Source organism: Triticum aestivum, chromosome 1D (assembly GCF_018294505.1).
Source record: "Triticum aestivum cultivar Chinese Spring chromosome 1D, IWGSC CS RefSeq v2.1, whole genome shotgun sequence".
NCBI lineage: Eukaryota > Viridiplantae > Streptophyta > Magnoliopsida > Poales > Poaceae > Triticum > Triticum aestivum.
The window spans coordinates 475,670,075-475,693,234 of NC_057796.1; the positions used below are offsets into that span (position 1 = coordinate 475,670,075).

General features: G+C 46.6%; 1 protein-coding gene and 1 long non-coding RNA gene across 2 annotated transcripts; one reads left to right on the plus strand and one right to left on the minus strand.

Moving 5' to 3' along the window:
- Positions 1-11,529: 11,529 nt before the first annotated feature.
- LOC123176871 (uncharacterized) lies at positions 11,530-15,792 on the minus strand. Its single transcript, XR_006488687.1, has 6 exons — positions 15,254-15,792; positions 14,690-14,853; positions 14,485-14,601; positions 14,281-14,351; positions 12,453-14,001; positions 11,530-12,366 (listed from the first exon to the last, which is right to left on the minus strand). It is a non-coding gene; the product is annotated as an uncharacterized lncRNA (long non-coding RNA).
- Positions 15,793-19,720: 3,928 nt separating this feature from the next.
- LOC123183162 (chlorophyll a-b binding protein, chloroplastic-like) lies at positions 19,721-21,381 on the plus strand. Its single transcript, XM_044595913.1, has 2 exons — positions 19,721-20,621; positions 20,823-21,381. Exon 1 carries the CDS (start codon positions 19,794-19,796, stop codon positions 20,592-20,594), a length of 801 nt encoding a protein of 266 aa, XP_044451848.1. The 5' UTR covers positions 19,721-19,793; the 3' UTR covers positions 20,595-20,621; positions 20,823-21,381.
- The last annotated feature ends 1,779 nt before the right edge of the window (positions 21,382-23,160 follow it).

Below are 23,160 nucleotides of genomic sequence, written 5' to 3' on the forward strand. Positions count from 1 at the left end.
CTCTATAGGTGTCTCCAAAGGTACTTATTGAGTTGGCGTATTTCGAGATTAGGATTTGTCACTCCGATTGTCGGAGAGGTATCTCTGGGCCTGCTCGGTAATGCACATCACTATAAGCCTTGCAAGCAATGTGACTAATGAGTTAGTTGCGGGATGATGCATTACGGAACGAGTAAAGAGACTTGCCGGTAACGAGATTGAACTAGGTATTGAGATACCGACGATCGAATCTTGGGCAAGTAACATACCGATGACAAAGGGAACAACGTATGTTGTTATGCGGTTTGACCGATAAAGATCTTCGTAGAATATGTAGGAGCCAATATGAGCATCCAGGTTCCACTGTTGGTTATTGACCGGAGACGTGTCTCGGTCATGTCTACATAGTTCTCGAACCCGTAGGGTCCGCACGCTTAAAGTTCGGTGACGATCGTTATTATGAGTTTTTGTGTTTTGATGTACCGAAGGTAGTTCGGAGTCCCGGATATGACCACGGACATGACGAGGAGTCTCGAAATGGTCGAGACGTAAAGATCGATATATTGGACGACTATATTCGGACACCGGAAGTGTTCCGGGTGATTTCGGAGAAAACCGGAGTGCCGGAGGGGTTACCGGAACCCCCCGGGGAATTATTGGGCCTTAGTGGGCCTGAGGGGAGAGAGAGGGCAGCAGCCCAGGAGGTGGCGCGCCCCCTCCCATGAGGAGTCCGAATTGGACTAGGGGAGGGGGGCACGGCCCCTCTTTCCCTCTCCCTCTCCCTCTCTTTCCTTCCCCCTTCCCTCTTCCTAGTTGGACTAGGAAAGGGGAGTCCTTCTCCTACTAGGAGCAGGACTCCCCCCTCCTCCTGGCGCGCCCACAAGGGGCCGGCCGGCCTCCCCCTTGCTCCTTTATATATGGGGGCAGGGGGGCACCTCTAGACACAAGTTGATCTGTTGATCTCTCCCAGCCGTGTGCGGTGCCCCCTCCACCATATTCCACCTCGGTCACATCGTAGCGGTGCTTAGGCGAAGCCCTGCGTCGGTAGCAACATCATCACCGTCATCATGCTGTCGTGCTGACGGAACTCTCCCGTGAAGCTCTGCTGGATCGGAGTTCGCGGTACGTCATCGAGCTGAACATGTGCTGAACTCGGAGGTGCCGTACGTTCGGTACTTGGATCGGTCGGATCGTGAAGACGTACGACTACATCAACCGCGTTGTGCTAACGCTTTCGCTTTCGGTCTACGAGGGTACATGGACAACACTCTCCCCTCTCGTTGCTATGCATCACCATAATCCTGTGTGTGTAGGAATTTTTTTGAAATTACTACGTTCCCCAACACCCTATCCCTAGTGCACATCGGATTCAGCCTTAACTCTATAGGGTTACCAAAACTCTCTCCTTTTCCATTCGGCTCCCATTCCACCTGCAAAATGGGATAGAATGCAAAATTGATATCAAGTTACGATAGAAGCATGATAATCACAATGCAATGTCGATTCACCTGCTCAGGCGTGATCGCGTCCAGCTCGCTCTTGTACAACTTGTACATGACCGAGGGATCATCCGTCATCTCATTTAACACATCCCACTTATAAGCCCAAGTGGGGAGCCGTAGTGGGTCGTCTTTCTTGTCCCAATCCTTGTACTTCACGGTCTTCGGTCGTCCAACCGGCAAATGCTCCCAGCTCCATATGGAAAGTGCGAGCATACAACCACCAATACCTCCAGATAGCCTACAACAGGCTTCGTCCAACTGCACATAAAAGAGAACATGGTTGAATTAACAACAAGATTGCATTCATAATGTAGCAATGTAGTGAAAAAGAAACAACTTCATACCTGTCTATACAAGTAAGCCAGTGTCGCCGAACCTTAACTCCATTTGCTATCAAAGACGGTCAACGCCTTAAGCCACATCCATGGAGCATTCTTGCCTGTGCCATCAGCAAACATAGTCCTGGATATCACATACCACATGTAGACACGAGCATATGTCTTGACCTCATCCTCATTAGCTTCCTCAAGGCAAGTACCAAAGTGCCATGTAATCCACGTGAAAGGAGCACCGGCTGCGACTCTTTCCTTCTTCTTGCCTTCTGCTTCTGGTTCCCGAGGCTCCGGAGGAACCATACCGATAAGGGCATGCATCTGCGCGTGCCACCCATCAGAATCGGTGTTCATACATAGAGGATTCCCATTGATAGGAAGACCGGTGATCATAGCAATATGCTGGAGCGTCACGGTCATCTCCCTGGTCCGAAGATGGAAACTGTGTGTCTCCGACCTCCAATGATCAATAAGCGCAGTGAGTGCTGCAGCATTGTTGGGTGGCGTCGACCGGCTGACCAACTGAATGAAAGGGAGAAGTCCTGTCTCCCTTACATACGGTGTGTACCGCTCATCATAGCGCATCCACCCGAGGTTGACCCCGTGAGACCGAAGCTTCAGAGGTGCAAGCTCCTACAAACAAACAAATCATAAAATTACATATGGGGCATTTGTGTTTGAAATAAACATGAAATTCATAACACCGGCCACTTTCATTACTACCCGCTGCTCCATCGAAGCGTACGACCGGTGTTGTTTGTCCAAGTGATCATCGAGAAGCCAAACCATCCTAACAATTTGAAAAAAAAGCTTTCTTGTCAACACGATTATCTTTTGAATACATGTAAACTAAAGTACACCTACTAGATGCAAAATTCAAAGCATATGTATGCAAAGCATTCTTGTCAATACAAGTATAATTTCAACACAAATAAACTAAACTAGGCCTACTTCATGCAAGATTAAATACAAATCTCTTTTCCATATAAAAATAACATGTCAACCTATGTATCCAAACCATATATTTTCAATAAACTAAACTAAACTAGGGTTGCAAAATTAGGTACATGCAAGATTATAATACATGCAACATTCAAATCTAATCAAATCAAACAAGGGTTCCTCAAAATCTTCAAAATAGCATACATTATATGGATAGAAAGAAGGGGATCGGAGGAGGGTACCTTCTAGGATGGATTGGTGAAGGAATCCACGGACCAAATCGTCAGATCTGATGGATTTGGGAGAGGGGATTGAGAGGGGGAGAGGAGAGGGCCGCCACCGTGGCTTCTTCTGGTTCTGTAACTGGTGGCAATGGGGTGGGTGGGGGAGGAGAGGGCCACCGCGGCTGGATGTAAGTCACAGTGCAGCGCCCGAGGGCTAGGCACTGCACATTACATGTGTGGCGCCTAGCTCGGCGGCGCTGCACTGCTGGGTGCGGGGCCCAGGCCTGCCACGATGGACAGAGGTGCAACGCCCCCGGGCTAGGCGCTGCACCGTAGAGTGTGGCGCCGGCGTGGCAGGCGCCACACAAAAAGGTCAGGGGCGTGAAATAGTTTCACGGGCAGTTCATTCTGTGAATTGATTTCATCCCGAGGTCAAAATTGTCAAATTAGCCGGGAAACCCTAGCAATGGGGAATTTCGTGCTCACTTATCAGGGCATCTCCAATCTCCAATACATGACCAAGGGCATTGTTACAGTCGGCCGACGGATATTTTTACAAGCCGCCGCATCGGCTGTTAGGCTAGTCATAGGGATAATAGGGATAGGGATAATAAAATAACATATCCCAAGAAAAATTTGCTTATGTGGCATAGAGTTAATAAGGAGATAGATGCTTGTGGTAACATAATATGTTACTGTAACATAACACACCCTGAGATAAAATGAGTCTATATCTCAATTAGTGAAGGCTTGCATGTTACCATCCATATGTTACTACATTATAAAGGTAGTAACATAGACTAGTAACATATGCATGTTACTAGTTTAAGTTACTCCCACTATGACCAGTCTTAGATACTTAGAGCATCTCCACTCGGGATCGACGCCCCCCAAGCACCTTTTTTAGCACCGTCGATAAAAAAAGTCCCAGTCACGCCCCCAAGACATTGTTTTGTGCCGGATTTGAGCAAAAATAGCCCTGGCGACCCCAGACCAAAGGCGTCCGGCGCTATTTTGTGCACGGTCAAACCCCACCAGTCAGCCTCTCTCCTCTCTCTCTCCTCCCTTTTTCTGCTAGGCTCACCCCACCCACTTGCATGAAAAAGAAACTCTCCTCTCTCTCCGCAAGCAGAGCTCCTCGCTCCGGCCACGCTTGCCGCCACGCCTCCTCGCCGCCGTCTCCTTGTTGCCTGCCGAGCCCTCACCCTGGTCGCCGCGTGCCCTTGCAACGCCTCCTCAGCTCCAGCCAGGGGTCGATGCACTCTGGGTAGAAGGCGTGCAAGCAGTGCGGCAGCAACCGGAGGTCTTCGGCCTCCTCGAACGCCATCAGGCAGACGACACACTCCCGCACACCCCTGCCGATCTTGTGCCACCACCGCCAGGTCCAGCCTGCGCTTCCCCCTCCTGGACACCCCGGCCCCAGCCTCGACGACATTGGCCCCATGCGGCGCGGCGTTCTCGGCGAGGCGGCACTAGTTGATGTAGCCGCAAAAGAAGAGCGGGAAGAAGAAGGCGATGATGGCCACGGTGATGGCCGTTGACATGGTGCGCCCAAACGGCGTGGGCCTGGGCGCCGCCGCCGTCGCCCTGGACTGCGGCACCGGCGACGGCGGCAAAGACTCCGCCATTCCTGCGCCGGCGCGGGCGCCAAGAAGGCAAAAAAGGACGAGGAGGTATGGACGAACGCTAGCCCGTCGCGCGGTGCATCGGCTGGAGGCCTACCACTACGCCACATGGCCTCCCTCCCGCTCCACGGCTCCCCAAGGCTATACCCCATCAGCATCTGGCGCACGCGTCGGCGCATCCAGGCGCGGCGGCACAGGCGGAGAGACAGAAGCACCAGCAGCAGGAGCACACGGCGATGAGGAGGCCAGCTTCGGGTGGCCCGGCAGCTTCAAGCCGCCACCACCAGCAGCAAGAGCACGCAGCGACGAGGAGGCTAGCTTCGGGTGGCCCGGCAGCTTCATGCCACCCCCTCCTTCACTCAGGCCCCAAGCCTGGTGGTGTGGGGGTGCGAGCATCTCCACGCGGTGGCGCATGGGGAAGAAGAGAAAGGGGATTCCGGCACTCCGGCGTGGTGGTGGCGGTGCGGTGGAGTGGGGAGATGAGAGCGATGGAACATTGGGAAGAAGAGACAGGTGTGTGGGTGGGGGCGGCTGGAAAAATTATTATCCCCAATGCAAAATTCTGCAGGGGCAACCCCAGGAGGCCGAAAAAAGGCGTCTTGGGGGCACAACGGAGCATCTCCACCTGTCCCCCAGGAGCATTTTTTTGGCGCCGGCGGACGACAAAGTTCCGCTCGCGCTCCATGAGCTCGATTAGTGTCGAATTTGGTCAAAATTTCGACCGGCAAACCAACCCCAAACCCAGGATCCTCGGGGGCAGCTGAGGAGGAGAGAGACACTGTTTCGCATGTAATTTGGCTCACCGCCATCCTCCCACTCCCTCTCTCCTCACTTTTCCTCCGAGGCCCAGCCACGTGCTGCTCTCTCTTCTCTTCTCTTCTCTTCTCCTTCTCTCCCCCACCAACTCCCACACCCACACAGAACGCATCGCCCAGCACTCCACCGCCCTCGCCTCACCGCGCACAGGTCCGAGACAAGCTCGGCGCCGCCGCCACCTCCTCGCCGCGGCATCCCAGCTCCGCCGCAGCGTGAGCAGCGACACCCTCCGCGGCATGCCAGGAACGGGTGAGCTTGTGGTTCGCAGCAGGACGGGCAGCCACGGCGGGGTGCGGGCCCAGGCGGGGCACGGTCGAGCTCCACGGGGGCGGGCGGTGCGAGCTCAGCATTGTGTGGCGCGTGCGGTGGGCGCCGGTGCGGCGCCGACGCGGGCGAGCTTGGCGGCGAGCGGCGAGGCGGCGGTGAGCGGCAAGTCTGCTCAGGAAGTGAACGCGGCGCAGACGCGGGCATGTGGGCGCGCGCGACGAGCGCTGCAGCGGCGGGCGAGCGAGCTAGCGCGGGGCGGATGTGGCGGCCGGCGCGACGAGCAAGTGAGGCGGCCAGGCGGGCGAGCGACAGGGCACGACGGGCACGCGCGGGTCGATGGCGAGGGACAATGACGGCACGACACGCACACCTCCAGCACGACGGCGGGCTCCGCGGTGCGTGGCGCTGACTTGCTCAGGTACTGGAAGGCGTGAACTTGGGGCTCAACTACTTGGAAACTTTGCCCTCCCCCCCCCCCCCCGAGCAAAATTAGCGCCGGAAAATCTTCATCCGGCACAAAAATCGTCCCTGTGGGGGCACAACGGCTGGAGATGCTCTTAGATCCAGCACAATCCAATGATCCAGCTACTTCATTGTAATAAACATAGTGTTCTAAAGCATTTTGTAAGAAAGCTCATATTGTAAAACCATTTGCAACAGAGTTGTTGCATATTGTTTTTCGTCTTCATCTTTTTCAACATAGATAATGTTGCAATTGCACCGTGCATGATGTTGTAGTTTTTTTTTACGATGAATGATGGTGTCGCACCAGCACCGTCGTCGTTGTCGTCGCTGTTTTGCAACTCCGTCATTGTTGCGGAAACTCGTCAATATGCGGTGGCACAATCGGACATGGACAACTTCCGTTGGTGACGTTGCGGATTTTTTTTCATCTTCACTTTTTTACATCATGAGAGTTGTTGCGGAAGAAATTTTTACAACATAGATGATGTTGGAGAAAACTTTCTTTGCTACGCAAGCACGCGTCGCACGGAACCGCTAGAAATAGTACTAGATGGATCATGCAAGACACACAGGAAGGAGGCTGCGGACGCTTGCTTGTGATCCACCGACTGAAACCAAGTGTTTCCGTAAACCAAATTGTGGTTGGAATAAAATATACATCGTAAAAAATGCTTTTTTACATCACCAAAAACATTCAACTTCAATAGATGATATAAAATAGGGCAGCCGCAACCGCTCCAATAGACGATGTAAGGCCAACGCACAACAACAACCAACAACAACACATATTTGAATCGAAATCATCCCAAATTAATCTTTATAAGGAAACATCAACAATTTCATCACACACATTGCATATGAATTTGGCAAAAATAATATGTCAAACTTTGCAAGATCATCACATTCATAATGAACAATATATCAAATTCAACATCAAAATAATAAAATCATAGTCTCATAGTGCATCATAGCAAACATAGTTTACGGTCCAACAAATAAAAGTGTATATAAACATAAATATAAACATAGCCTCACAACTTCTATCTTCTCTGTTGTCACTTGGCACATTGCGAACATTGGCTTGAAGATCATCATTGACTTCTTTCTCACCGTTGTCACTTGCACATTGTGAACATTGGCTTGTGATCCATCCATGCCGCCACCTGCACCAAAGACACCTCCCATGCCACTCATGTTACCACGCACCATATCCACCTCCCATGTTAACACCATAGCCACCTCCCATCATGTTCATAAAGCTGACCATTCCTCCTCCCATGTCGCTACCCATGCCACTTGTTGCTCCTCCCATGCCACCCATTGTTCCTCTGAAGCTACCCATCAAGTCCCTCATGATCATGGTCTTCTTCATGATCATTTCATCGCGACAGAAGCTCCACAAATGCTTTTTTGCTTCGGTTGAGGCCACTTGTGTCCATGAAAATAAATTTCTCCACTTTCTCCTCCACCGACTTAAGCTATTCGTCCGCCACCTTTCTCTCCTCTAGCTTGACCTTCCTCTCCTTGGCCGCCACCTTCTTCTCCTTGGTGTCTGCCTTCCGCCTCTCGGCCTCCGCCCTCTCCTCCATTTCCTTCAATTTCAAGAGCTTTTTTCTTTGACATACTCTTTTCTTGCAATGACGACGGCTTCAAATCCTTCTTTAAGATCATTGTCTCGGCCTTTGAACCCTTTGCTTTTTTTATTTCGATTGGGCCTATATGCTTTGGCAACCGAGTGAGGAGTGGGGCTCCTTCTCACCTCCTCACCACCACCATCATCTTCTTCTTCATTGTCACGATCGACAACCAAGGTCTTCCTCCTTGTAACTTCAAAAGCTTCCCGATTCTTCCACTTCTTCTCATCCTTGAGATCTTTATAGCAATGTTGGAAAATGAACGGTTTTCCTTTCCTCTTCTTCTTATCCCCATTCTTCCCTCTTTGTTAATATAAAATACAAACAAAGTAATTTGGCTCTATTATGCCCACAAGAAAAGTACAAAACACAAGCAAAAGTGCAAAAGTAGAAGAGCCGTGACAATTTTTCCAGTGATACAACTAACAACATAAAGCAATGGAGACACGAACAATACTCTACAAACTTGGCGAGTAATTCAAATGTCGTGTACACTAGTGATCCGTTATGTAGGTCACAAATTATAGATGTTTTGCACACTTAATCATATGTATTATCTCATTTGGCTGTATTTAGTAACCATTCAATTTTCTTTGCATTTTTATGGAAAAAAGAGTCCAACAAATTTTTTGGCAAAAACAAATTGGATTTTGTCAAGTGGTCTCATCGTGGGCGTATTAGTGAGGCCAATAAGTGTTGCAACAAATGGCGAATGTTTGATTGACCTTGGCTTCAAAAAGGTTTGATCCACCATCATGTGAGCACGATTAGATGGGCTCGGAGAGGTTTGCGATGAACAAACCATGTCATTTTCATGCCACGTTGACAATAATGGGCATGGTTTATGTCTTACAGCGTTGGTGATCACTAGTTTAACCTCACATTTGAACTTGCCAAGTGATGATGTGGACTCGTGTTTACTCTTCGAACAATGCGTATGTAGGATCTTTTTGAAGCACCTTGTGAGAATAGCACTTCCATATCGTGTACACTAGTGATCTATTAAGAAGGCTACACATTTATACTCATGCACACTTGTAACATCTAGTTTACTCATTTTCCATTTCACATTGACAATAATGGGCATGGATCATGTCTTATATCATTGGTGTTGGAGATATGCCCTAGAGGCAATCATGTGATGATGATATTTCCATATGTATTCATGAGTCCTTTGTATTGTCCTTGAACATCATCAATGATATGTATCAATAAGTATGTGACTTGTTTGTGGAACTATGTATTGTATGATGATTGTTTTAATGGTCCCTAGTTGATAAGGTTATGCGGACACATATCCTTGACTAGTATACGACTCGGTTGATGACTATGTTTCACAAGTCATGTGCATGGAGATGCTAAACCGATAGTATGGGCTCGGGGATGGAGATCACCGAGCCGGACAGACCCACTTTGAGACGCAGCGAGATATAGTCATCTGTTAGTCTCAAGTGCAATGTCTATGCCATGTCCTAGACCTGAGGTCCTCGCATGTTCTCGGGATGAGGATCGACTCACTTAGGGTCTATCAAACGCTACTCCGTAACTGGGTAGTTATAAAGGTAGCTTTCAGGTGAGTCGTGAGACATGCCGCGAGACATGGTTGACCAAGATGGAATTTGCCCCTCCTATTTGGAGAGATATTCTCTGGGCCCTCTCGAGTGATCAGATTCAGAAAGCATGGCCATGCGACTTGGGTTAAGTGTTAACCCAGTTCGGGAATCTGTATCATGGTTTCGAGAAGAGAAGTCGAGCTAACACAAGGGTGACAAGTACTCGCCTTGAGCTCGACAACAAATATCGTGAGGCAAAAGGAATGTTGCATATGCCACATCGTTGAGGTTCGTCAAACGACTTTATGCCCACATGGGAGTTGGCACGTTCTGCTAGGAGCCGCTACCAACTATCGACTCTGGTCGTGTCCATGTGTACGTGAACCTATAGGGTCGCACACTTAAGGGGCTACAGCCCATTCGTATTGGATCTGAGTGGAAAATGGATGTGGACTCGTAGTGGGCTCAAGTGTTGAGCCCACCTCGGAGGTCTATATAAAGGGGAGTGGGCACACCACTTAGGGTTGATCGGATTGAACCCTGGTTAGCCACCGCCACTCCCCATGCCCATGCCCCGCGACCGGACCTAGCAGTCCGCCGCTCGACGCTGCTCCCCATACGTGTGGATACCTTGGAGGCATCGGATCTGCGGTGCTTGGACGAACCATTCGAGGGAACCACAAGGTGCCGTTCGCGGGAGATCACCGTTCATGGGTCTTCGCTGTTCGCGGGAGATCGGCAACGCGAGGAGGAGACGGCCCGGGAGATCGGCTACACGCATCACCAACTCTACTTCCGCTGTGGTGACTGCGCGTCTAGTGGTAAACCCGATCCCGTGATCTATTTCCAGCAGCATGATCTTGGGTGCGCGGTAGAAAATTTTATTTGGCGCTAGCGTACCGTACCGCGTGTTCCAACAATTGGTGATCACTAGACCTCACTGAACTTGCCAAGTGATGATGTGGACATGTGTTTACTCTTCAAACAATTCATATATATGATCTTTTTGAAGCACCATGTGAGAATGTCATTTGAACGTTGTTTACATTAGTGATCCATTATGTAGCCTACACATTATAGATGTTTTGCACTGACGGTGTGTGATCCCATCAGTACCTGAGGTAGGGTACCTAGCATGGCTGGAAGTCTTAGATTGGAGGTTACAGAAGGGTTTTGCCCAGGTTCGGGCTTCCAGTGAGGAGTAATACCCTACATCCTGCTTGTTATTGTTATTCATGGTGGGTAAACCCCGTGCGAGGGATTAAAATGATGTATAGAGTGCTACCGAGAGTTTAATCTACTAGATGACCCGTTGCGCCGATGGCGCAAGGGCCGAGAGTAAGGCAAATATTGAAAGAGTGAACATAAATATATTTAGGGGCAGATTGATACACATGGATTATTCATGATACATAATGTTCTAAGAAGCTTGCAATAGAATATTTACAATGCTATTAGGAAGGAAGGTAGATAGGGAGAGATACATCTTATAGGCATTATGCTTGGTGGACAATCGGCGCTGAAAACTTGTTCACGCAATTGTTCATAGTGGTTGTGGTTTAATGTTTTCATTGTTCATAACAGAAATTCCTTCAACGTCATCATCCAAGCTCCAGTAGTACTTGTTTGTTTGTTGGAATTCATACTCTGATTGCGTGGTTGTATCAGTGAGACGATCAGCAACATATCTTACTTGCGACAATATATGATTCAAATCAATGTCTTTGGATGTTGACCCGGCCGTGAAGTTGCTATCTATTATACGGTAAAGTTCCTTTGCTGCCATGTGATCTCCACCAAGGCTATGGCACTGCTAAAATAGTCTATTAGGTTGTCCTTTTCTTTTTGCTGATGCTTAAGAGCTTCACACTTCTGCTGGAGCAGTTGCATCTTGTCGTAGTTTATGTCCTGCAGCACTTTACTGTGGATGCTTTTCATGTATTTGAGAGCTTCGTTTGCTAGTTGGTCTTCAGCATCTTCTAGTTTGTTGGATACATGGATTGATATTGATTGTCTTGGAAGGTTGTTGTCCAGTTGATGCTTGAAGGGATAGAAGTGAATAGTTGCGTCAAGACCAATTGCTCTTGCCTTCTGTCGAGTACACTACATTTGGGAGGCCTAGCTGCTGCATCATAGCATCGAACAACTCTGATTTTTTTTTCCATCACTATAGGCTGATGACAAAGAAGAAGATAGTATGAGTAATCGTATATGCATCACGTGAGAAGATAATAAAATGATTCAGAACAGCAGGGGTCTGATTTTTTTTGTAAGTGGTGTTGTTCATTAGTAAGAAGAATTGTTTATGTTTTTCATGGAGGAGTATTTAACAGAGTATGGAAGTGGACATGATGGTAACCATGTTTTTGCCTGTTTTTTTATGATACAGGTGGGCATTCAAAGATGAATGAAATCATTTACTATATGGGTCCAACAAAGCAACACTACTGTTAGAATGATTCAAAATCAATTGGTTATGGGCTTTTACATAGCAGCATGAATTGAGGACTCATACTTAGTAAGCAAAACAAGGAGTTAAACTAACAGATGTGTAACCAGAAAGCACAAACATCTCAATCACAAAACATGCATGTAGCAAGTTTTGAGCTCCATAACTGGGCTAAGATACATAATATAATTACAGACATGGAATTAATATACCAGGGTACTTGAGTGAAAAGAAGTTAAATTAACAGTCAATGATGCAAATAGTACATTGAACTTTCTTTATCTAAGAACCTAAATTTTGTGTTCTTCGCATCTTCGGTAGCTGCAGCAGCAGCAGCATCATCAACATCTTGCTTAGTTTCCTATCATGACATGGCGATGCTCATCAGGTGAGTAATGTGCAAAAGGGGAAACAATAAGAGTGTAATCGAACATGGAGGGTCAACAAAATCTCCAGCGAAAGCGCCTTTTCCAGTTTTGGTAGGATCTTTAGGCACAGCCGCAGATGATGTAGTTCCCTTGGTCTTGGAAGGCGAAGTGGAGAGCCTATGACCAACATTCCTATGGCACGGTGATTTGCTGCATTTAAACATAAAAGTATATTAGACGTTACCAAACTGACAGAGCTAGAAAGGTATAGCAGTGCACAAGCCTGATTGAAATACCTAGGTATTTTAGTCACAGGAGCTTGTCCCTTGCCTTTCAACCGCTCCATACTTGAAGCATATAATCAATCAAAACACATGGTAAACAACATTTTCGCCCTACAAGACACCACAATTAAAAGTGGATATAGTCATTTACATAGTCAAAGGCCAAAGCGTAATTTTCAGAAAGCAAAAGATAAGTAAGCAATATAATTTCCCTATGCAGGAAAGATGACAAAATATACTATGTTTTCCTTATACTGCAGGTTGCAAATTCGTACATGTCTCACAAAAAAATGAATTAATTCAACAAGCTAATCTAGCAAATTATTGGCACACGAAAATTAGTGAAAAAGCTAAAACATCCACCACAGCCAAGCAGTCACACGTTTTGAATACCCTTTTAGCTCAACCACATGCACCATTGAGAAAGATGTTAGGCTACTAAATATTGAGAAAGATCTTAGGATACATACTTGATCAACGACTAAATGGATTCCAAAACTTGAATGTATTTTTTTTTCATAAAACACAAATCAAAAGCTTAAAAAAGTTCTAGGTCTGATATGTTCTTGGGCTTATGTACAGGAGACTATTCATATTACCATGTCAATGAAACATAGTAATGATAGTAAAATAGATAAATCCCAGAATAGTAAAACATTGGATACATGTATAAGTAGAAGTAATTTGAGGTGTGCCAACGACATACTTAACTTGGAAGGTAGAAGGAATGATTGAATGAACAATACAGCCTTGAACTATACTCCATTTAGAAAAGTATGACTGAAACCAATGCACAGCTTTAATCGGATTCCACATATACATAACAGTAATTTGCCACTTGCAAAAGAAGAAGCTACCAAAATACAACAACCGTAAGGAATTTTCTCAAAATACTGGTATTGACTATTGAACCAACAAGAAGTATTAATTCTATTACCTGGTAAACTGACAAGGATATGAAAGAACATATTAGGCATCCGGGGACCAACTTCATCTTTGTTGTTATTTAATTTATGAATAGGAAATTATATATTTTAGTGGCAAATGAATAATTTCTGCAATTGGTAGTATGCAGCCATACTATTGTGTACTACAATAGAGAAAAGAGCATGGAAGTGGATATGTTTTACCAGAGAAAAATCATAGAAACACACTATGTTAGACACGGTAAAAAAACAAAACCATCTTGCTAGTACGACCAATAAGCAGGAAAAAACTTGAATAATAGTGGAAGCAAGGTGAAATGTAAATTTATTTGACATTGCAGTTATTACTACAACAAAAATGGTTTACAATACCAACGAACCTATGAGAGGAAGGCAACAAACAATACGATAAGCCAAGGCCCCTGCTAGCAACTGAGGAAAAAGGTGGCAGCACAAAAAATGCAGTAGACACAACAAATAAATAACGGAGAGGCAGCGAGCAGACAAAGTCCTCAGAGCCGCGGGAAGGTGGTACAGAAAAATCACATATGCTCCTGCCTTCATGAGCTAAGAAAGCATGGCTAAAAAATTCAGACCTCATTTTATCTCATCACGTCTAGTACAGAATCCTGACCCTGAAACATGCAGCAAAAAAATCAGATATAGTTCAGCCTTTATGAGCTGAAACACATGGCTAAAAAATTCAGATTGAGAGACAGAGGAGGTTGGCTACACCCCAAATTAACAGGAACCAAAAATTCCATTATTATGCATGTTTACAGAGGTAGTATGTAGTATGCCTTTTCAATTTTGATTGTACAATATCGATTTGCAGTTTGCAGAGAAACATGAAAATGAATAGCTGTGAAGTTGCTCCAGAAGTTACTGACTGCAAACATCAAATAAGACTATACCTCCTATGATTCTGATAAAAGTTGTCAAGTTGGTAGTAGGCGTAAATTGGCTGCTTCATATCCTTTGTAACCTGCATGGTAACACCCAGATCTCATTTTAGCTAAGAGACTGATAGAAGGTGCTTGCTGCTAGCTGCACACGCAACACAATTCTATAAACTTGAAAAAAAAATACTGTAAGAAAATTGTTCAGTTATGTATTACCGTGAGAGTCCTTGTGCACTCTTTGGATATAGTCTCATTCTGGATGTACGCAAGCTTATTATCAGTCATGTTAGGTGGGACACATGCATGATCAAACCGATCAATGATCTCAACAACCTGCAGTCAGTCAACATAAGTGAAGTCAGAAACTGCCAATGTGTGTATATATGTTAACACAAGGTGTAAAAGATACTCAGCGCCGTACATCTTGTGCAGCCAAAGATTACACCCACAAACAAGAAATCTCTCTACGGGCCAGCGCGCTGGATGTTTGCCTGAGAGCGAGGATGGAGCCAGAGCACTCGACACCGGATCAAAGACGCGGCTGCTGCTCCCCTCCTCTGGATCAAGGCCACGCCCTCAATTGTACTACAACAGAGAAAATTTGGCAATGAGCCAGGAAGTGGATATGCTTTAATAGACACGGTAAAAAAAACTAACAACTAACAACTAATAGATCGGGACATGAACTGGAAAATAAAATTGAGAATCAATGTCAACATAATAATCCCAATTCTGGTGAACTAAAGACAACCAAAGACACATTTGCAATTCACAGCATGGAACCCATTGCCTGCCTAGGAGAAACACCAATGGCAGAGAGGTCTGTCACAACCTCAAACATAAATGACAAGAGATGAGTTCAAACTCCAAACTGAATCTTCAGCTGCCATAGTTCTTAAAGATTGTTCTGCACACATGTGTTTAGAAACACCATAAATCAAGGAGTAAAAAGAGAGGAAGAAGATGAGACCTTGCTACTCCTTACCTCATGGCCATCCCGCTCATCCTCCCCAGCTCCATGCCCACCACAAAGACCACGCCGCCCCCTGCTCTCCTATGGTAGCGACCTGCACGCGCCCGAGCGGCGCCTCTTCGCAGCTCGACGCCGCCACCACCGCTCCTCTCGCCTCTTTGCAGCTCGACCCCGCCACCACCGCTCCTCCCCTTCGCGTTTCTCCTCCTCCCGCGTAGGATCCATGGCTTCATGGCGGCGGCTGGCTCGAGGTGGGGGAGCGGCGGCTCCATGGCGGCGGCTGGTTCAAGGCGGGGAGCGGCCGACGCGGCGTCGGAAGAGACATGGTGGTGGTGGTGGTGGTGGCGGCGAGCATGGAGAAGGGGAGAAGGGGGCGCGGCGGCGGCAGGAGAGGAGGCGGGGGTCACAGGGGAGACGCGGGTTAGGTCACAGGCATCGCTACAGCTGAGGAGCGGGGACGGGATGGGAAGAGACGAGGGAGAGAAAGGGGGAGATATTTCTGCTAACCCACGTTCGATCCGCTGCCTCCGCTCACTGCCCAATCCCACGGCCCCGCTGCCTCCGCTCGCTGCCTGCTCGGGCACTATTCATGGCCTACGTGGATGGCTTGGGTGTGACTACCACCCCTTTCATCTTTTATATGTTCAATGATAATAGATGGGAATGCGAGCCCTTAGCCCTTCCCTTATTTACATGGTGGGGGCTAGGGTTTTACAAAGAGGGATATGCGATCTAGGTCGCCGTCAGTGTAGACTTGGGGGCCAAGATGGTCTGAAGATGCCCATCTTCTCTGGGCTCCTTCATGTCTTCTTCTTTCACAAATACTTTCATAACTTAACTTAAGATAGCTGACCACACATGTCATGTGGTTGGGCTCCTTCCTGTCGACAGGTACACGGTTGGCCTTCTAGGCCCTTGGGCAGGCCTGCTGATGGGCTTCCTGTGGATGAGCCACTCTCGGTGTATTACACCATCATGCACACTTGCTCATGTGTCATATCTCATCTGGTTGTTTCTAGTCATCATTCGGGTTTTCTTTGCATTTTTTATGGAAAAATGAATCCAATACAAATGTTGGTAAAAAAATGGAATTTTGTCAATGGGTCTTATCGTGGGCGTATTAGTGAGGTGAAGAAGTCTCGCAACCGATGGCGAGTGTTTGGTTGACCTTGGAGGTTTGATCCACCGTGATGCAAGTAATTGGCGCGGAGATCGTGAATTTCGTTATATATGCTGCTTACGAGCATTCCCTAAACGGCGCTCGTTACAGGCATGGGCGCACACCATCTAACGTGTTTTTCTGTTTTGTCTTAATCCGCAAAAAGGTCGCTTTTAGGATTCGAACCAGCTACCACCTTCGTCAAGGAATGCCAATGTAACCACGTGGCCGCCAGGCGGGATCTGATTACCTTTTAACTTTTTCTTCTATTGTTCGTTCTTCTTCCTTATTCCTTTTTTTCGTTTTACTTTTTAAAATTTTTGTTTTCTTTTTTTCTTCGTCTTGGTCCGATGAATTGGTTCGCAAATACATGAACGCTTTCTTCAAATCAATGAACTTTTTTTAAAGTTTTGATGAATTTTTATCATTTTTTTTGTAATTTTTCTCAAAATCGATGAACCTTTTTTGAATTTTGATGAATTTTTTTCAAATCAATGAACTTTTTTCTCAAGATTTGTGAACTATTTTTTCAAACGGATGAACCTTTTTCAAAATTGATAGACATTTTTTCTCAATATCGTGAACTCTTTTTCAAAATCGATTATTTTTTTCAAAACAAATGAACTTTTCTTTAATTCATGAACTTTTTTCAAAATATTTTCCAAAAAAGTTAAAAATCAAAGCGCTACAGTAAACGGTGACATGTGTAATAAATTACGCGGCTACGAAGTACTTAAAATGTTCACCCTGTAATTGGTCGCAGCGCAAAGTTGGTCAGGTGGTTAGTAACTCGTCCGCTGTTCTCATGGCTCGCTGAGAACCAATTTTAGGGTGTTTATGTGTGATATTACTCATATTACTAATAACTACAGTAGCTATGTTACCACTTTTCTTCATTTTTTCATTTATTGCTTGACACATCATCTATTTTATTTAGATATGTGTGATGTTACTATCTATGTTACTCCTACTGTGGGTAGTCTTAGCACCCCCGCCGCATAACATCACAACTTTATGGGTCGTATTTGTCTGACCGTTTGCAGCTAATTAATATTCTTTTTACCTTTTCCCTCAAAAAATTTATTATTTTTAGATTTTTGAAGAACATAAATTAATATACACATATATTTAAAATAATTAAATATGTTCGGAAACTACTAAAAATATGGGAAACACTTACCATTACCCGGCGGATCATAGCAGCCGCGTCCGCCACCTTCTCTGCATGACACGCGTCTAAGTGAAGGCCCGCATACTATCCTTCGTCGAACTAGGTTATGCAACTGGGCCTATACTTATGAAACGTATGTGTTGTTGCAATGGTCTACGACGGGTCTACGTTTTGCAACAGAACTTCCCTTGCAAAACAATGCTTATGAAATATATGCTGGTTGCAATGGTCTACGACGGGTCTAGGTTTTGCAACAAAACTTCCCTTGCGCAATTTTTCTACAACAAGACCTCTTTATATTGGTCGTCACCAACTGGTAACAAAAATCCAGCTTCATTCCTCTTTTAATTTCTTGGCATTTACTTCCTCCGTTCACAAATATAAGATGCTTTTTATATTTTAATATAGATTACATATGGACTGCAATGAAATAAGTGGGCCAACACAATAGAGCATGTCTATATACATCTGATTCAAAGAATTAGAACATCTTTATTTTTATGAACGGACCCTGCCTCTGCATCAAGCGATGCACACAACCACTCATTAAACAGAGAAAAAGTGTCAAAGTACAAATAAGTACATCATGGTAATGCAGAATATATCAAAATCCAGAAGCCTGTGCTCATAGACACGATGGAAATCCACCAATGAAGAAGAAACAAAATAAAAATTAGGCGAGGTACTCCGTACGTTGTTACCAAGTCTTGGTTATGAAAAGGTCCTGCATGACGCCGATCGCTCTCATGACACCCACAAACTTGTCGCGCGTGGCCCGTTCGTCCTCGGTCCTCTCGGGGATTGGCTTCGGGCAGTCTTCCCCGCATGTCGCCCTGAACTCCGAGCTGAAGGACAGCACCCCCGCCTCGTCGCCAGGCTTAATCGCCTCCACTGGGAGCCCCTCGAATGCCTTGGCCACTCTATGAATGTCGTCGATGCAGTTTGCGAGGCATTTGGCGGGGTGCGGGTCCGTGGTGAGCCTGGCATTGGCGAAGCCGTTCGCCATCTTGGCGAGCTTTGCCGCGACTTGCAGGGACATTAGGGGGACGCTGTTCACCTCCGGTGAGCCGGCGGCCATGTTGGCGAGCAGGACGTGTTTGCAAGAGTCTGGCTGTATTGTCTTGGCGCATGTAGATTCGATGGCCTCGATGGTGGGGGCCGAATGAACAACCGGGGCGATGGCGAGGCCGAAAGCACCGAGCAGTGCCAGGGCTAGTGCCGGGGCCGGCATGGAAGGCATTGCGATGGGCATTGTGTGTGGTGTTTGATGAGCGAGCTAGTCAGGTCTCGGGTGCTTCCTTATATAACCTGCATGCGTCTGTGCATGAGTCTAGTCTTTATTTTTAGTAGAGAAGCAGGGAACTAGAGATGGAGCTAATTAATTGGTGGTCACGAATCAACTTGGTCTTCCTATCCACACATGTTTCACTGGTTTGCCCTGGGTTCCGCCGTACCTCTAGTATTTTTCAGGGGTTGGACAATCACAAGAGGCAAAGAAACACATATTTACTCTTGTAATCATGTCATGTGTGTGCCGACAGTACGAAAATTTTCTGGAACGATCAAACCCAGCGTTAAGTCGCCAGATATTAATATTTTTTTGAAACGGAGACAAAATATTTGCCTAGTCAGTTAATTAAGCATAAGAGAATTGTCCAGATAGTTAACGAAAAATCTGGAAAAAAAACCGACACAAATCCATCACACGTGGACTACTCACAGAACATGCAACCCCATAAAAGTACGATCACTCTGACAATCAAACCCAACACGCAAAGAAAACATGCAAGAAGATGCGGCACGATCAGCCAGATATCAAATTTGTTGGGCAAGCGCCTAGTGTGATGTACGTTGGGAAAACTTGCAAGAGGATGCCATCCCGTGCCCGTGGCCTACACATTTTAAGCCAGCGGTCTCTTTCGACTTGTCTTACAAAAGCTGGTCCAGTCACGAGCCTTAGCCCTAACCATAGCCACAAGTACATCTCATCCATTTAAGGCCTCTGGCTGCACCAATGGCATCCAAGCTGCAGATTTCTTTTCACCACCGTCTCTCTTGTCAGCTGTCAGCAAACACCAACCAATTAATTCCTCTATATTCTTGTTCCCTCAAGGCTCAAGCTCTTTAAATAGCTCCCTACAATCTCCTCTTAAACCATCTCCACACACTCAAGCCACACTATTGGAGAACACACAGGGACAACACACAATAAGTGCAGCGCAATGGCGGCCACCACCATGTCTCTTTCCTCTTCGTACCTCGCCGGCAAGGCCGTCAAGAACTTGCCCTCGTCGGCTCTCATTGGTGAGGCACGTGTGAACATGCGCAAGACTGCCGCGAAGGCTAAACAAGTTTCGTCGAGCAGCCCGTGGTACGGCTCTGACCGTGTGCTCTACCTCGGCCCGCTTTCCGGCGAGCCCCCCAGCTACTTGACTGGTGAGTTCCCCGGTGACTATGGGTGGGACACCGCCGGGCTCTCGGCTGACCCTGAGACCTTCGCCAAGAACCGGGAGCTTGAGGTGATCCACTGTCGATGGGCCATGCTCGGTGCGCTTGGTTGTGTCTTTCCCGAATTGCTTGCCCGCAATGGTGTGAAGTTTGGCGAGGCCGTCTGGTTCAAGGCCGGCTCTCAGATCTTCAGCGAGGGTGGCCTCGACTACCTTGGCAACCCCAGCCTCGTCCACGCTCAGAGCATCCTCGCCATCTGGGCTTGTCAAGTTGTGCTCATGGGGGCTGTTGAGGGGTACCGCATTGCTGGTGGTCCGCTCGGCGAGATCGTCGATCCACTCTACCCTGGTGGTAGCTTTGACCCGCTTGGCCTGGCCGACGACCCCGAGGCATTTGCCGAGCTCAAGGTTAAGGAGATCAAGAATGGCCGCCTCGCAATGTTCTCCATGTTTGGCTTCTTTGTGCAGGCAATTGTCACCGGCAAGGGCCCATTGGAGAACCTTGCCGACCACATTGCCGACCCTGTCAACAACAACGCGTGGGCATTCGCCACCAACTTCGTGCCCGGGAAGTAAGACAGGAATGATGGATGCGAATTGTATGTAAGTGTCAATTGAATTGTAACATCAACATGTAAATTATGAGAACTGTGTGCAAAGACATTGTTTTTTTTGCGTGGGTGCAAAGACATTGTTTGGTTGGTCCACTCCGGAAGTGCCACTGCTCCCCATCTTGTTTTCACAAATCACTAAGCACTCATTGGTAGTCATTCCTAACAGAATATCCATAACTTGTGATGACAGATACAATTAGCGTTGGGGAGCCCCTCTACCTGCCTGCTTGCTGACATTGTCGAGGGTCAAGTGGATTGTTTGTTGTGATGTGATTGCTCTTCTTCTCTTGTGGTGTCTTCTTCGGGTGTGGTTCCGTGCTGCCGGAGTTTTCCTTCTGTGATTACAGTGGTCGGTGAGCACAGTGAAGCGATCTAGGTGTACACTCGGCTCCTTGTTGCCCTTCGGCTTTGCCAGCGGTGCCGCTGTTGTGTTGTAGACTCGGATGTGTGTGACTCTTCGTCCGGGTGTGGACTCGGTCGCTCATTGCCCTTCGGCTACACCAATAGCTTTGAGGCATCATGGATGGTCTCGGTTGATTGGAGCTCTTGGTCTACAATGGTGGTGTTCTCATGCAGCCTTCCGTTCGCGAGGACTATGGAAGATGATGGCATTCCGGTCCTTTTCTTTTTCCCTTCTATTGTGTCAGGTGTAATCTATTTCCTCTCATCCCTGTATTCCTCTGTAATTTCCCGGCTTTGCCGGTTCCTTCTTAATGAGTGAAAAGTAGTGCTGGTACATTTCGTCAAAAGAAAAGAAAACAAATTCAATTAGCTATATGGATCCAATTCACCTGCAAAAACAAAGAGTTATATCGATCCAATGAGCCCAGTTTAAACCTCTAATTTTGCGTCTAACGATCATTCAACACGCTCTCTGTCAGCCTCAGAATCAACCTCAAGCTTTCCATTCATACACCCTTTCATTTCTGCTTGGCCCAACTCTTCTCATACATCCTTCTAAAAACAAAACAAAAAATCTCCCATACATTGACTAAAAAGTTACTTTATCTGTACCTTCCAATTTCTTTGATTTGATTTCCTCGGCTATGATTCTCTCTCGTTTTATTTCATACCGGTGACTGTGGGCAGGGAAGAAATCCAAAGAGTCCAAAAAATTTCTCAAATAGATAACATTGATTTGAGGCACATCAACTTGAACCACAAACCTTCAAATCCAAAATTATATCATGAATGCTGACTGAACTTGACCTCTGGCTACTATTCATATAAAATTTATCATTTTCATTCCTCATACATATATCTGGAAAAAGAAAATTGATAGTTGCAATGTGGTAAGGTTTCCCTGACGATTCTAATCTGTGTTCAGTTCGTGGAGTGATGCAGTACCCATCGTTTATTTATATTTTTGTTTGAAAGGCCACCTCAATATTTTTCATGTAGCCAGAGTAGCGGACACCAATCAGTTTTCTACTGTGAATTATAGAAGTGCACAGCAACACGTTCCGAGCTAACACAGGTAAGAACAAAAGGCTTAGGCCAAGAACAGAGGAATAACTTTTACAGGATATATAGAAATGAAGGTTTCTATCTACTACACTCTTACTCCCTCCAATCCTAAATGCAGGCAATTTTGGACATTGGCATGCATGGTCCTTAATGTGACACTTTGACAATCAGATGTTTTCTAGTCATGGTTATTCGTGTAGAGTATTACAGTAGTCATGATAATTTAGTTGTATCAATTTCATGTTAATTCTGTTAGAACCATAGTCAATGTGAAAATATATGACTTGCTTAAATTCTGAAGTTACTTACTTTTGGGGTATAAGAGTGTTAGGATCCAGCTAGTAGATTCACTCAATCACCATGATTCTAGCTACAAATCATGAATTACAAGTGGATCTCAAGGAAGAAGAAGGGATCAGAGAGCAGAGGAGGAAGAACTCGAACTACAGAGAAGACGCCAGCCAAGCCGGGGCCGAAGCCTTTCCATCCAAGCCCCCCTCCTTCATGGGCAGCACCACCTGTATTTGTAGCGCCTTGCCTCCTAGTTGGGGAGCAGGCCAGGGTCCACAAGTGGTGGCCCATGGACCGGCCCAGCCATAGAAGATAGGGTCCCTCCCCCATAAAATGCGGCTTGCCCTCAAGCCGAAACCACGCCAACCTGCCGGGATCCCATGGTACTTGCAATACCTTCAACGAAGTCGATGTAATCATCATCGTGGGCCGACGGGTACCCAGTCGACAACGGCGTGGAGGTACTGATCTTAGTTGGCACAGACTTGGTCAGAGTAGAATGTGTTGTCGTAGTAGTGATCACAACAGTATGTTGGCGCCGCAGAAGACTGCCCTCCTTCAGTTTCAGCTTGTTTGGAAAAAACCAGAAGAAGTGTTGCTTGCCAGGATCGAATGACAAGTGCAAATTCTGCACTCCACTAGTTCGAGTGGTTGCTACACAAATGTTGCATCGCGCCCACAGAGCATTTTCCATGAGTACGCAACAAATTGCTTCCGGATGATGTCCTATAAGGGCTGCATGATGCCAGTTGACGAAACTGAGCTCTAGA